This window comes from Astyanax mexicanus, chromosome 13 (genome assembly GCF_023375975.1).
Source record: "Astyanax mexicanus isolate ESR-SI-001 chromosome 13, AstMex3_surface, whole genome shotgun sequence".
In the NCBI taxonomy this organism is placed as follows: Eukaryota; Metazoa; Chordata; class Actinopteri; order Characiformes; family Acestrorhamphidae; genus Astyanax; species Astyanax mexicanus.
The window spans coordinates 42,760,550-42,773,781 of NC_064420.1; the positions used below are offsets into that span (position 1 = coordinate 42,760,550).

The following is a 13,232-nucleotide window of genomic DNA, read 5'->3' on the forward strand; positions in this document are numbered from 1 at the left end:
AACATCATATAGTTATTTCATTCCAACAAAACATTTGCTTATACCCACATTTATAGATTTCATAATATGTTTTATGGAACTTTTAATCACAATTGAATACATTTGAGATTTAACATCATATTGAGCCAATCAAACATTTATTTATACTTATACATAGGTTTTAAACCATCCTTTATGTCAGTGTTTTTGTTCATCTCATGCAAAAGCTGATTAAGTCAGTTTTCCATTTATGATTAATACTACAATATTCAAAAATGATCTAAGATGAATAGTATTTTTTATCTGTAAAAATAACCCATCCCACTGCTTGAAAGGGCAGAATCTCAAATATCTCCCTATTCCCTACGTAGTGCCCTACCTAGTACTTGTACTAAAATACTAAAAAAATACTGTGTCCAAAAAGTGCTGTGCAAAATATCTGACTGTTTGAGAGTCAGTCGTTTTAGAATGTATTATTACCTAATTTCTTTAACATTTATTAATATTTAAGCATGAAAGAACTAAGTATAACAACGTTCTCACAAAACTAGTGCACTAGTAGGCAGTAGGGAGCATGGTGGTATTTGAGACAGACCCCGCCAGTACTTTGGCGGTTATTTTCCCACAAACAGAACAAAAGTCACGTGGTTTAAAGGCGCATCTTGGTTTCCATAGAAGTGCTTTTCGAGCTCGCTGATTGGTGGAGGACAGGTTTGCGTCAGCCAATGGAGATGGGAGCTTTTTACAAATTACTGTGGAGCCCGGAAAACAACACGCTGGAGTGGAGCTCTGCTAAAATATAGCAGATTTAGGGGTTTTACTGCTGAAAAACCTCCAGCCCGGAGAACCAGGCCGCTCCAGCCCGGATTCAGTGAGTATTTACGGGTTTAAATACGCCTGGGTTTATCGGGTAAACTGGCTGAATATATAATGAATATAGTGAATATATAGGCCAGCGTTAGTTCATTTCATTATCTAACGTTGCAGATCTATAGTGAGCCTGTTTATGGCAAACCGGTGTTCTGATGAGTTGTGCTTCCCTGTCAAACAGTGCTACCCTGCTGTTTATTTATATAAACATAAAAATACCAGAAAAGGCACTACATTTAAAAATGCCTGAATCAGTATATCAGTTAAGTAAATAAGGCTGATAAGAGCCATTGTTTGTATTTTATATGGTCTAATTATTTATTTTACTATTTACAATTTCCATTTACACGTTTGTAACACCCAGACAAATAATAGCTGGGTGCCCCGGCTGTTTAATGCACCAAAGTAGATCAGAATTACCATAAAAACGCATGAAAACATTAAGAAGTTGGTCCGCGCATGCGCACTACTGATAAAACTTTCATATCGATGGGTAGCAGCAGAGAACAGCACAGATTATACTGCTAAACACTCTAATTCAGCATCTCTGAATTAACCAGTTAACGTTTAAAATGTTCACTAGTTCACGTTAATTTTGGGGTTTTATCCCCTATTTAATAGGCTGCTATTCTGATTCAATAGAAGCCTTTTCTACCCATCCATCACACCACACTCTGCTAACCTGTTTAATATAATGTTTCATATAATTTTTATACTGAAACTTGTAGCTACTTATTCCTTACAGAACCATAAAAATGTTTCAGCACTTTTTTAAGTTTTAAAACTTATATATAAGTTATAAAACTTTTAGACTAAAATAAAATTAAAGTATTATTCTGGTCAAGTGATTGAATACTATTTTTAGCTGTTTAGCTTTATACACCTGCATTCAATGAACTAGTCATTCCGTTCAGTGCTATGTTCAGATCTATAAATGTATAAAAAATATAATCAGAAAAAATGTTTAATCAGACAGAGCTTCAATGGTTATATCTAAACATCTATAAATTGATACAATAAAAAAAATAAAATAAAATATAAATCAGACAAAGAGTTATAATGTTTATACCTATACATCTATAAAAATATAATCAGTATGGTAAATATCTACTTGGTGGGCGTAGTTTTGTTTGTCATTATAATACGTAGTTATTATAAATCTTTATAATAAAAAATATATATATATATTAAAATTATATATATAAAATTATATATCTTGATTTAGATTGTACCGCCATAAGCTGATTAAAGTGCTTTCTTTTTTTTCTTTTTTTTAACAGTCGCTCAAAACCCATCAGTCTCCAAATGGCATCCTCAGCAGCTCCCCTCTGCCCTCAGAATCAAAACCAGAGGGATAATCCAGGGTAAATGGACTTGTTTTCATGACTTACTGATCTTTAACATACAGTTCTGCACAGAAGTATTTGAGTAAACAACATTCTAACAGTGGTATGTAAAGTCTGGTAGTTGATCTTTATTTAAATACTTTTTTTTCTCTATGCAAACAGGCTGCTGAAGCACCAAAAAGCAAATAAGCTTTCAGAGAATTTAAGGACACAATCCCACATTACCCAGTCGTCCAAAAGAGGATCTGAGAACCAGGACCCGAATGAAACTGCTAAAACCACAAAAGGAGCAAATAAACTAAAGACCATCAGCAGGCTTCCAGTCCTGGCAAAATCCATACAGCCAGTTCTTACAGACATCCCTCAAAGTCCCGGCCTTAAGAGATGGGAGGAGAGGCCACTGCTGGTAGATCAACATTTTATATTTTTCATATTGATCTCAAAAAATATACAGGGTCCTATTGTACACCCTGCCCAAAGCGCCTCACAGTGCTCTTTGCTGTCTTACACCCTGTGAACAGTCTATTTTCACACCTATATTGTGAGATAAATTTAGGTCGTATCATCCAGACCTAACGGCAAGCCTACTGATTATTTTATAACTATGTGAATCAGGTGGTTATAATCATTATAATCATGTCTGACTGATTTACTTTGTCAGGGAAAGGCACAGAAGAGGAAAACCTGTACCAAACCTGTTCCATTCAACTTGTCCCAGTCTCGGAGCCACAGCCAGAAGCTCACTGAAGCTGCTCCTGAAAGGGCAGGAAGTTCTGGACTACCCCTAACGACTCGTCCGACACCCAGCAAGACCCTGACCACCTCTCAGCACAGAACAAACCCCCCCACTCACAATCCCCTTTCATCTTTGAGGAATACACATGTTCATCACACAAACACTTCAAAAACTAAGCCCTTAAACCCTTTAGAGCCTAAGACCAGTCCAAAGCCCAAGCCTAACAGCACACAGTCTGTGCTACAGTGTGTTACTGACTCCTCCATTCAGAGAGACCTGAGCTCACAGCTGCGCAGCATCACACTCGCTCAGTCAGAGCTTACCAAGGACCCGGGTCTTTCTCTCAGAGCTGGTGCTGGTGGGGTGGAGGAGAGAGCAGCTTTCCAATTAAAGACCAAAGGCTGCATTCAGACTGCTTTGTCTGCTAAACCTACCACAGGTATAACAGGTGAGTTCTGTGATGTAATGTAATACTGAAAGTGTATTCAGTGTTTTTCATATTGTTGCGGCCATGCAAAAAATGTTTTTTCTGCATTGTTTTTCCTTTTCAGATTAAGTATGAATCTGGCAGTTGTTCTTTATATTGTGTCTTTACAATTTATTATTTATGGACCAATAGAAACGCTCCAAAATTACTTTTGAGAATTAAAGTTAAATATGAATCTATATTTTAGGTAGTGTTAAAACATTCCCGTGGGACTTATGTAGGTGGAATGTTTGCTATGTATGTTTCTGGTTGGCACATAAGAATTACAGCCCACATTATACTCACATGGCTCCCATCTAGGCCTGTCACAAAAGCACTTTCTTGTGGACGATATATCTTCCCAGAAATTATTGCGCTTACTGATATTATTGTCATTTTAAGGCAATTTAAATGCCACCAATATAACAATAATAGAAAAGCATAACAATCAATAATAGTTTGTGAAATATACCTATACAGCTTTTAAAATTAAGAGACCACTTTAGAACCAGTTTCTCTAATTTGGTATTTATAGGTATATAAGTAAATTTCAAATAAAAATATTGTTGTTTAGAGCATTTATTTGCAAATGGTTGAAATAACAAAAAAGATGCAGAGGTTTCAGAGAATATATATTCTCTCTCTTCACCTACTGCAGTTTCTCCACAGTGTGTGTATGGAATCACAGTTATTGAAGCACTGATTGATCATGACTGTATGCATGACTGGATAAAATACTGTTCACTGTTATATATGTGAATAAACATACAACAAAAAAATACAGACGATATCACCGTTATCCAATATTATAGAGGTCATGTTCATTTATTGCACGATAAGTTGATAATGTAATTATAGTGACAGGCCTATTCCCATTCGGACCCTGTGTTCAGCGTACAACCGATATATGGCTCATGTTAACCTGTCTTGGTCCCATCCCTGGCCCTGTTTGGGCCAATCACACAGATATCCATTTGTGGGGCCAACATAGAAACCATGGACAAAACCTTCTGGTGTCCAGCGCGACTTTCTATTCAGGCCTCACATGGACATGTTTTCTTATTACTATAATAGTCCATCAAGATCTATCATGTCAGAACATTAAATAAAATGTTTATTTATTTATTCTGTGAATGTTAATGTAACCTTTGCTAATGCAGGGAACTCTACAGGGAGTACTGTCTCTTTTACCCCTGACCCATCAGCACTCAGTAGTATTCTACAGAATGAAGGGGTTAAACTGGATGGTCCAGGAGCAACACCTCGAGTGTCTACCTGCCCCACAGGGAGAGGAACCTCCATTTACTCTGTGAGTGCAATCAGTTCAAAATATACATCAAACCAAGTACTCATTTTAAACAAATGTTATTTAAGAGACCTACAGTGAAAAAAATAATTATTTGATCCCTTGCTGGTTTTGTAAACTTGCTCACTGACAAAGACATTAACAGTATACAATTTTAAGGGTAGGTTAATTTTAATGTGTATGTAAGACTCAATTAATCAGTCAGACTCTAACCTGGACAAGACCAAAGAGCTTTCTTAGGATGTCAGAAAAATCACTGTACATTTTAGACAGATTTTACTCTTTTTAAAACCATTCGTTTTTAGTGCTTTTTAATAACTGTATGAATTGCAATAACAATGAATTCATAACAATAAATAAAAATAAACATTTCAATAAACCTGCCTTTGACAGTTACAAAAGTTTAAAAAAAAGAGTCACTTCCATTAAAATATCTGTTGTTTTTCATAAGTACAATAGATAAAACAAAGTAAAATAATTTTAAGAGTTAATTTTCATGTTAATGAAGTTCTTCTTCTTCTCCTCCTGCTCCTCCTTCTCCCTCCCCCCTGAAAGGCACAACGAGTTCCTGTCAAAAAGCCTCAGACTGAAGCAGCTAAAGCACTGCCAGGACAAGCTGGTATGATTTTTTTTTATTATTATTATTATTTATTTATTTTTGCAATAGTTGTAGTACTCATGATTTAGACCTGTCACGATAGCTCATTTGGCATTTTTGGCAGTATTTCATCTTAGAAATAATATTGACAAACTATATAATTGTAGTTTGCAGGATACTTTATTCCACTGATATAATGTAATAATAATGATAATTGAGTTCACATCCATATATTTTACGATCAGTCAATATTGGAGTTATCATGATGGGCCTATTTATGATTCATAAATGTGTGATATTATATTTGTTAAACATTTTGACCTATGCCTGTCAGTATTTTATGTATAATATCTTTATTTAAAACTACAATTCTATGATGTATTTTTTTTTCTAGGGAGTGCTGTGCCATTTTCCCCTGACCCGTCAGCCCTCCGTAGTATACTGCTGAATGAGGGGATTAAAGCAGGGGGACCCGTTGGAGCAACACCTCGAGTGTCTACCTGCCCCTCAGGGAGACAGATGTCCATGTATTCTGTGAGTGCACTTAATATTCTGTGATTTGAGTGTTATGCACTATATGTTCAGATGTTTGTGGCTATTCAAGTTGCTTCCATTGCTGACACAGATGTGCAAATGGACACACACAGATTGTCTGGTCTTTGTAGAGATGTATTGCCAATAGATTAGAAATCTCAGAAGCGGATAAATGTGAATGTGAATATATTTATTATTTGTAAGACTTTGTAAGATTTGTTTATCATTGGCATGTTTTTTTTTTTTTCTTTTTTCTTAAAGGCACAACGCGTTCCTCTAAAGAAGCCACAAACCGAAGCTGCTGCAGCACAGCCAGGACAAGCTGGTAAGATTTATTTGTTGAATATACAGTGCATTTATTGTAATAACAGTACTTATAATGGACCATTTTGGAAGAAAAACAATTAACATAAAATCATCATATGCCTGGCCAAAAAAAAAAGTCTAATATTTGGTTAAATCACCTTTAGCTTTGATTGCAGCTTCACACTTTCACTGTGGCATTGTTTCAGTAAGTTCTGCAATGTCACAAGATTTTCTTTAAATACGGTGTTGCATTAATTTTTCACCAAGATCTTGCAGCAGCATTAATGATGGTAGAGTCTGACCACTGCACAAAGCAGCGCTCCTGCAGCACATCCCAAAGATTCTCAATGAGGTTAAGGTCTGGACTCTGTGGTGAACAATCCATGTGTGAAAATGATGATCTCATGCTCCCTGAATCACTCTTTCACAATTCATCAATCCTTTGATTGAATAACCTGATCTATATTCAGTGTATTCAGGTAGTCAGCTGACCTCATTCTTTCAGCACATACTGTTGCTGAACCTAAACCTGCAGACCAACTGCAGCATCAACCCCACATCATTTACTTAGTTAAATCCAGGTGGAGACTATTTTATGGCATGGAAGTGTATATTACAATATAAACTCTGCACATTATTTCTGCTGTATGATAATGTATTTGTTTTAGGGAGTGCTGTGCCATTTTCCCCTGACCCGTCAGCCCTTCGTAGTATACTGCTGAATGAGGGGATTAAAGCTGGAGGAGCTTCTGGAGCAACACCTCGAGTGTCTACCTGCCCCTCAGGGAGAGGAACTTCCATTTACTCTGTGAGTTTGCATTTAATGTAGATCATAGTATTCAAATCATATTAAACAGGTATGGAGTCAATCAGGCAAAACATGCTTTAAATAGCTTTAAAGTAATGTAAAAGGTGATAAATTTGAGTATTTCCTACTGTTACATAAACTATACAAGCACGTGTATTTTACGGCTTGAGGTCAGTTGGGTGGTATAGTTTATCATGACATAGCATTTCATTAGTGCAGCACTAATGGAAAAAAAAAGTGATACATATGCATAGGTCTGTCACAATGGCTGTGATAACAATATTCAAAAGTCATTTGAAGAACATTTTATGCCACTGACATAAAATAAAAGGATAATAATGCATAATTACACTGTTTTAAACAGCAATGAACATTTAATAATTATGAACATTCAGACACTTTCATTAAAATATAAATATTTAACCTTTTTATTTAATCGCTGGTTCAAATCCCAGTCATGCAGCTTGCCATCAGCTGTCGGAGCACCGAGAGAGCACAATTGCCCTTTCTCTCTCTGGGTGGGTAGATGGCGCTCTCATAAATATACATCACTACCAGGTTGATGTCGATCAGCACAAGGCGTCTGTGAGCTGATGTATCAGAACTGAGTCGCTGTGCTTTCCTCTGAGTGTGCTGTGATGCTACTCAGCAATGCTGCAACAGCAGCAGTTTGAATAGAAGCGGTGGCTGACTTGACATGTGTCAGAGCAGGCATGTGCTAGTCTTCATTCTCTTGGTGTTGTGGCATCACCTGTGATGGGGGATATACAGCTGAGTAGCTAAATGGGTCGGACAATTGGCTTAACTAAATTGGGAGAAAAATGAAAAAAAAAGGTAGAAATAAAAAAAAAAGAAAGAAAAATATTCTACTGATTTAAGTAATTACTTACTTTTACGTTTTGATGCATTGTTAGAATTGTTTTAAGCAAATAATCTTTTTTTTTTTAAATATACTTTAGGCTCAACGAGTACCACTTAAGAAACCTAAAGCAGAAGGAACAGTAGCAGAGGCACACACTGGTGAGTTTTTCTTTTTCATTTTTAGTTTTTTTTTTTTTTTTTTTTTTTTTTTTCAAAATTTAAACAATTAAAGTCCCCATTTATGTACTGAGGGTGTTGTCACACCTACCTTGTTTGGTCCAAAGGAACAAAGTTTGGTCTGACCAAAAATCTGGATCTACTGAACCATGGTCCAGTTTGTCTGCAGATGTTCCGACTTTCAGAATAATACAGGAAGTTGAGGCAGTATTTAAACAAACCAGAGGAAAAATAACTGATGTTGTGCTGAAATTGATGAAGACTTTCAGGTGTGAAAACACCTCGTTTACACCTGGACTGTTTTAATCTGAACTGTATCCAGATTAGATTTTAGCCACATTCTTAATAAGATACAATTCAACATTTACTGTGTGGTATTTTAGTTATCAATGTCAGATTACATAAGGGCAGTCCTGTAATGCAATATTATACGTTAATCGGTAGAATATAAAGTCTATCTCTGTTTTTAAGACTTTTGTATAAAATTGTCCACTGTTAAGTTTCTCTATTTGTTATTTTTGTTCCTTTTGACACAACACAGGTGCCAGCAGAACTCCCAACACCAAGCGAACGCAGCAGCGAGTTCCCTACAGCCAGTCACAGTCACTGGTTAGTGCACTGCTGTTTAATGTATTTGCCATTCACTGCTGTTTGTACCAAAACTCACAGTTAATCTTTGTCCCTGCAATGTGATTGGCTGAGAGGCGTTCTATGAGTGCCGTTATCAGCCGGTAATGCACTGTAACTGAAGCTCTCTATGTATTACTTTGCCAAATACAGGTAATCTAGCAACGATGAAGTGCTTACAAACCAAATAGCGCAGCTACAAACAGAGCAGCAATGGAACTATTTTAACTGGCAGAGTTTTTATAACCAAACGGATCGTATTTTCTCGTCCTCTTTAACTCACAATCTTTTAATAAACCGTGATAATGGAACTGAGGTATAATCACAATAATACACTCGAAGTTTGTGATATAACTTGTAATATTGGCACTGCTGTGCTGCGGTCGTAGGCACGAGGCCGAGTGCTATAATACGTTACATCACTCCCTCTTCTGTATGATTGCTTAATAATTCAAAATGTTACAGAGCTGCAAATCAATCACATTTTAAAGGTTATTTTCAGCCTTATTCCACATTTAATAGTATAATTTGCATTTGGGTTTAAATAAAAGGACACTCTTTACATTACATTTTCAATACTTTTTCCATTAAAAGATATTTCCATACAGTTAAAGATTGTTGAAGATTGTCACTGTTCTATTTTTAAACTTCACAGAGCAAAATAAATAGATTAACAACACCAATGAACACTTAAGCAGCAAATTCTGGAACAAAGTAGTGAAACAACATAACATTTTCTACCCCAAGAATGTAGTTAAGATCTGTTAAAATCTCTAATCTAAAGTCTAATGATTTAACTTATCTTATCTACTTTAATTACTTAACTTATCTTCTGCATTAATGACCAGAAACGGTCTCAAACCTCAATGTAAGAAGTAATGCAAGCTTATAGCTGTAACAAATAATTAGCATCACATTAACTGACGGCTTTATTAATCATATATAATCATATATTAATATTAAAATGTTACATGTTTATGTTTAATGAATTATTTGATGTCCTTTGCTGCTTCTTGAAGTCTGATTCTTTTAGATGTCTATAAAAATGGCTAAAACTTTAGTATTTTACTTAAAACTGTAGTAGCATCCATTTTTTAAGCCTAGTTTTGCTTTTACTAATCCGCTGCATTTAATCTAAGGTAAATCATGTAGATCAAATAGAAAAAGATAGAATTTGGCTGGTAATATGCATCATGAAATATAAATGATGGAAAACACAATGTAAAAAGACCACAGACCAACAAGTGAATGTGTTTTTAAACAAATTGTGAAAGCACTAAAACGAAGATGAACTTTTGGACTTATGGACAATTTTGACATTTTAATGGAAAAAAAATAAATTGTACACATTATGTATATTGTATTTATACATTTTGCTGTATATTATTATTGAATCAATTAAATAAAGGGTCTTTTAAATGGTCTTTGAATTATAATATATGTTATGTTTCCAGAGGAGGCTAATCTCTGCACGTAAGGCAGCTCTGTCCAATCTCCAGTCTCCTGCGTTACGAGAAGCCCAGAGCTCCAGTACGGACAGCTCAGCTCAGCAGCAGCAGCAGCAGGTGGGAGTTTTTGAGTTATTGTGAAGTTTGACACTCATTTACACTGTTAAGGAAGTAAACGGCCATTAAAACCTGCTAATGTGGAAATGTGGATCTGCAGCAGAAGGATGTGGTTCAGAAGCTATTTCAGGAGGAACCAGAGCAGGAGGAGCATGAGCAGATGGAGGAAGAAGGAGATGAAGCTGCACTGGGTCCGGCATTGGAGCGTCAGCCTACTGTAAGATTTATTCTACTTACAATGTGATTTAAATAGCTAAAAAAGTAGTGATTTCTCTGAATTACTTCATCGTTACCTCATTCTCTGTTAATGCTGCTGTTTCTCGTAGGCTGAACTTCATTCAGATAAAGAGAACATGGTCCCGAACAATCAGCCCTTCATTCAGGCACCACACAGACAGTCAGTCATCGTATTCTCGTCCGGTCAGCGGCTGTTCAGACCGGGCCCGACTCAGGACTGTTCTCAGATCTCTGAGAATGCAGGGCAGCTTCAGCCATGTGTTTCCAGCACTGAATCTCAGAGCACAGAACCGGTACAGCCAGTCCAGCCCAGCGGATCACAGAGTTCCCTCAACTCAGACACAAGTAAACGATCGAGCCCCAGTACACAGTGTAAGACAAAAGGTAGGTCTGTCTTTATTCTCTTAATATAACTTAAAATAGCCTTTTTTCAAGCGTATCTTCACTTGCTAGAACTTGTTAGTTAATAACTGTATCTTTTTATTATTTAAAAATATTATGCATTGCAGATTAATACTAAAATCTATCTGCACTAATACATGGAAACATTAAATTTTAAAAATTAAGAGACCACTTCACTTTCTGAATCAGTTTCTCTGATTTTGCCATTTATAGGTATATGTTTGATTTAAAATGAACATTGTTGTTTTATTCTATAAACTACAGACAAAATTTTCAAAAAAATCCAAATAAGAGGATTTATTTGCAGAAAATAAGAAATGTTCAAATTAACGAAAAGAAAACAAGTTCATATTCATATTCAAGTTATAAGAGTTCAGAAATCAATATTTAGAGGAATAACTCTGGTTTTTAATCACAGTTTTTATACATCTTGGCATGTTCTCCTCCACCAGTCTTACACACTGCTTTTGGATAACTGTATGCCTTTACTCCTGGTGCAAAAATTCAAGCAGTTCAGTTTGGTTTGATGGCTTATGATCATCCATCTTTCTCTTGATATATTACATTACATTCCAGAGGTTTTCAATTTGGTAAAATCAATCTAAATCCAGAGCTGTGTGTTTGAGCACCTCTTTGCACATTTTGGCAGCATTTTCTCTTGGAATTCAGGCTTTCAGTTAACAGCTGTGCTGAACTCATCAAGAGGTAATTACTTGAATTTCTTGCCTCTTAATGTGTTTGAGAGCATCAGAGGTAGAGTTACAGGTATACAGTGAATAGCCCTGTTTTAGTAATGTTCTAATCCATATTATGTCAGGAACTACTCAACTAAGTAAAGAACAAAAAATACTTTAAGAAATGAAGGTTGGTCAATCTGAAAAAAAAAGTCAAAACTTTAAAAGTTTTCTTAAGTGTATTCGCAGTCATCATAGCAGATCTGATCTGTTGAGGCATGGATGCCACAAGACTTCTGAAGGTGTTCTGTAGTATCTGGCACCAAGACTCAAGACTTTTAGCAGCAGATCCTTTAAGTCCTGTATGTTGTGAGGTGGTGCCTCAATGGATTGCATCCATAAGCGTTAGGCCCCCATGACCTTATTTGCCATATTTGATCAATTTTAATACTTTAATAGTGAACTCACAATTTTTTTCCCTCATGATTTGCAGATACAGATGCCAGTTTTATTTTAGCAGCACTACACATCCACATATCTTCAATTCTATTGGACAATTTTACTATGTATCAGTGTTCATCAGTGTGTTTCTATGTGTTTATTGGTCTGTCTGCAGCCTCTAGCAGCCTCAGCTCAGCAGTGTGTGCTCTGAGACGCCGTCTGCCACCCCTGGAGGAGATGTTTCTGGATGAAGAGTGTGCTACATACACTTCCTGCCAACAGGCCTGGCCCACACAGCCCCGCTGCAGCAACCCTGTGGCCTCCATACTGCTGTTTCAGGACTCCACTGTGAGAATTTTTGTCTTATTGTCCAGCTTATTTGGGAACATTGTTGATCTAATGGAAATTAAATTGACTTATACTTATCTCTTGCTTTTTCTGTTTCTTCTTTCTCTGCAGTGCTTTATGCCTATTGGTTTTGGGTCTTCAAGTCACAGTCCTGGCCCACTTCTCTCTTCACCAATAAGATGATGGCCGAACATCATTTAAAGTTCAACCTGGTTTCGTAAAAGTCCGTTCTGAGTCTTTATTAGTTTCACCAATTTCTACTTCACAGCTTCTTAAAAAGCCATGGCATCTTATCTGTGTCTTCAAGGCAAGCTCTTGAGAAGACAGCAGTTATATAGACAAGCATTGTCCTGTTGGAATGTTGAAAAAGTTCATTTTCATGATGTAAAAGCAAAGATTACAGTTAACAAATGATGTACTATGCAACATTGTTTTTACAGGTCATTCTTAATGTCTTCCCTGTAGTTGTGCATTAAGTTATTATTGCCAAATAGCCAAAGAAACCAGCTCTTCAATGCCAGCATATACCAGACAGTATTTTTATTATCAGTAGTATTGTTTAATATTAACCCTGCTTATGTGGATTAACTCCTGTGAGAGATTGTAAAATATTGATAACTAAGGACCTCAGTAATTTAAATTACGATTGTGTAGGTCCCTAATGTTGCACACACTGGCGTTTACTTGATTATTTGTCCTCCAGCTCAGAGGCTCTATGCTCTGTGTTTTTAAATGATGTTTGCAGGATCACTTTCTGTATATATGTGTATAACTAAACACTAACATTTGATCACTGTCTGACTGAAAGAATGCTTTATCATGTGTGCACAAGAAGATGGATATTTTGATGGATAAGCTGGCTCTGCTGCTTTTGGTTGTGAAGCCTGCTTTATGATCAGTGTCCTTTGATATTGTTTGTCTATAGTTAATAATAAATGTATATCAAAGATG

General features: G+C 36.2%; 1 protein-coding gene across 3 annotated transcripts; it reads left to right on the forward strand.

The window, feature by feature from the left end:
* The first annotated feature begins 712 nt into the window (after window positions 1-712).
* LOC103038024 (trophinin associated protein) lies at window positions 713-13,232 on the forward strand. Of its 3 annotated transcripts, none has more exons than XM_007246740.4 (16): window positions 713-850; window positions 2,130-2,213; window positions 2,358-2,601; window positions 2,857-3,379; window positions 4,558-4,706; window positions 5,259-5,322; window positions 5,696-5,835; window positions 6,097-6,160; window positions 6,810-6,949; window positions 7,909-7,969; window positions 8,529-8,596; window positions 10,069-10,179; window positions 10,280-10,396; window positions 10,506-10,800; window positions 12,109-12,281; window positions 12,393-13,232. In XM_007246740.4, exons 2-16 carry the CDS (start codon window positions 2,155-2,157, stop codon window positions 12,462-12,464), a joined length of 2,280 nt encoding a protein of 759 aa, XP_007246802.3. In that variant the 5' UTR covers window positions 713-850; window positions 2,130-2,154; the 3' UTR covers window positions 12,465-13,232. The 3 variants fall into 3 exon arrangements, with proteins under 3 accessions (XP_007246802.3, XP_022532604.2, XP_022532606.2); XM_022676883.2 differs by having other exon boundaries at window positions 10,283-10,396; XM_022676885.2 differs by lacking the exons at window positions 5,696-5,835; window positions 6,097-6,160.

Bases quoted from the DNA above. Each gene is read 5' to 3' on its own strand.
- LOC103038024 (XM_007246740.4), top strand. From the start codon at position 2,155: ATGGCATCCTCAGCAGCTCCCCTCTGCCCTCAGAATCAAAACCAGAGG. The intron at 6,950-7,908 runs GTGAGTTTGCAT...AATATACTTTAG, and splicing joins GAGGAACTTCCATTTACTCT to GCTCAACGAGTACCACTTAA. The intron at 8,597-10,068 runs GTTAGTGCACTG...TTATGTTTCCAG, and splicing joins ACAGCCAGTCACAGTCACTG to AGGAGGCTAATCTCTGCACG.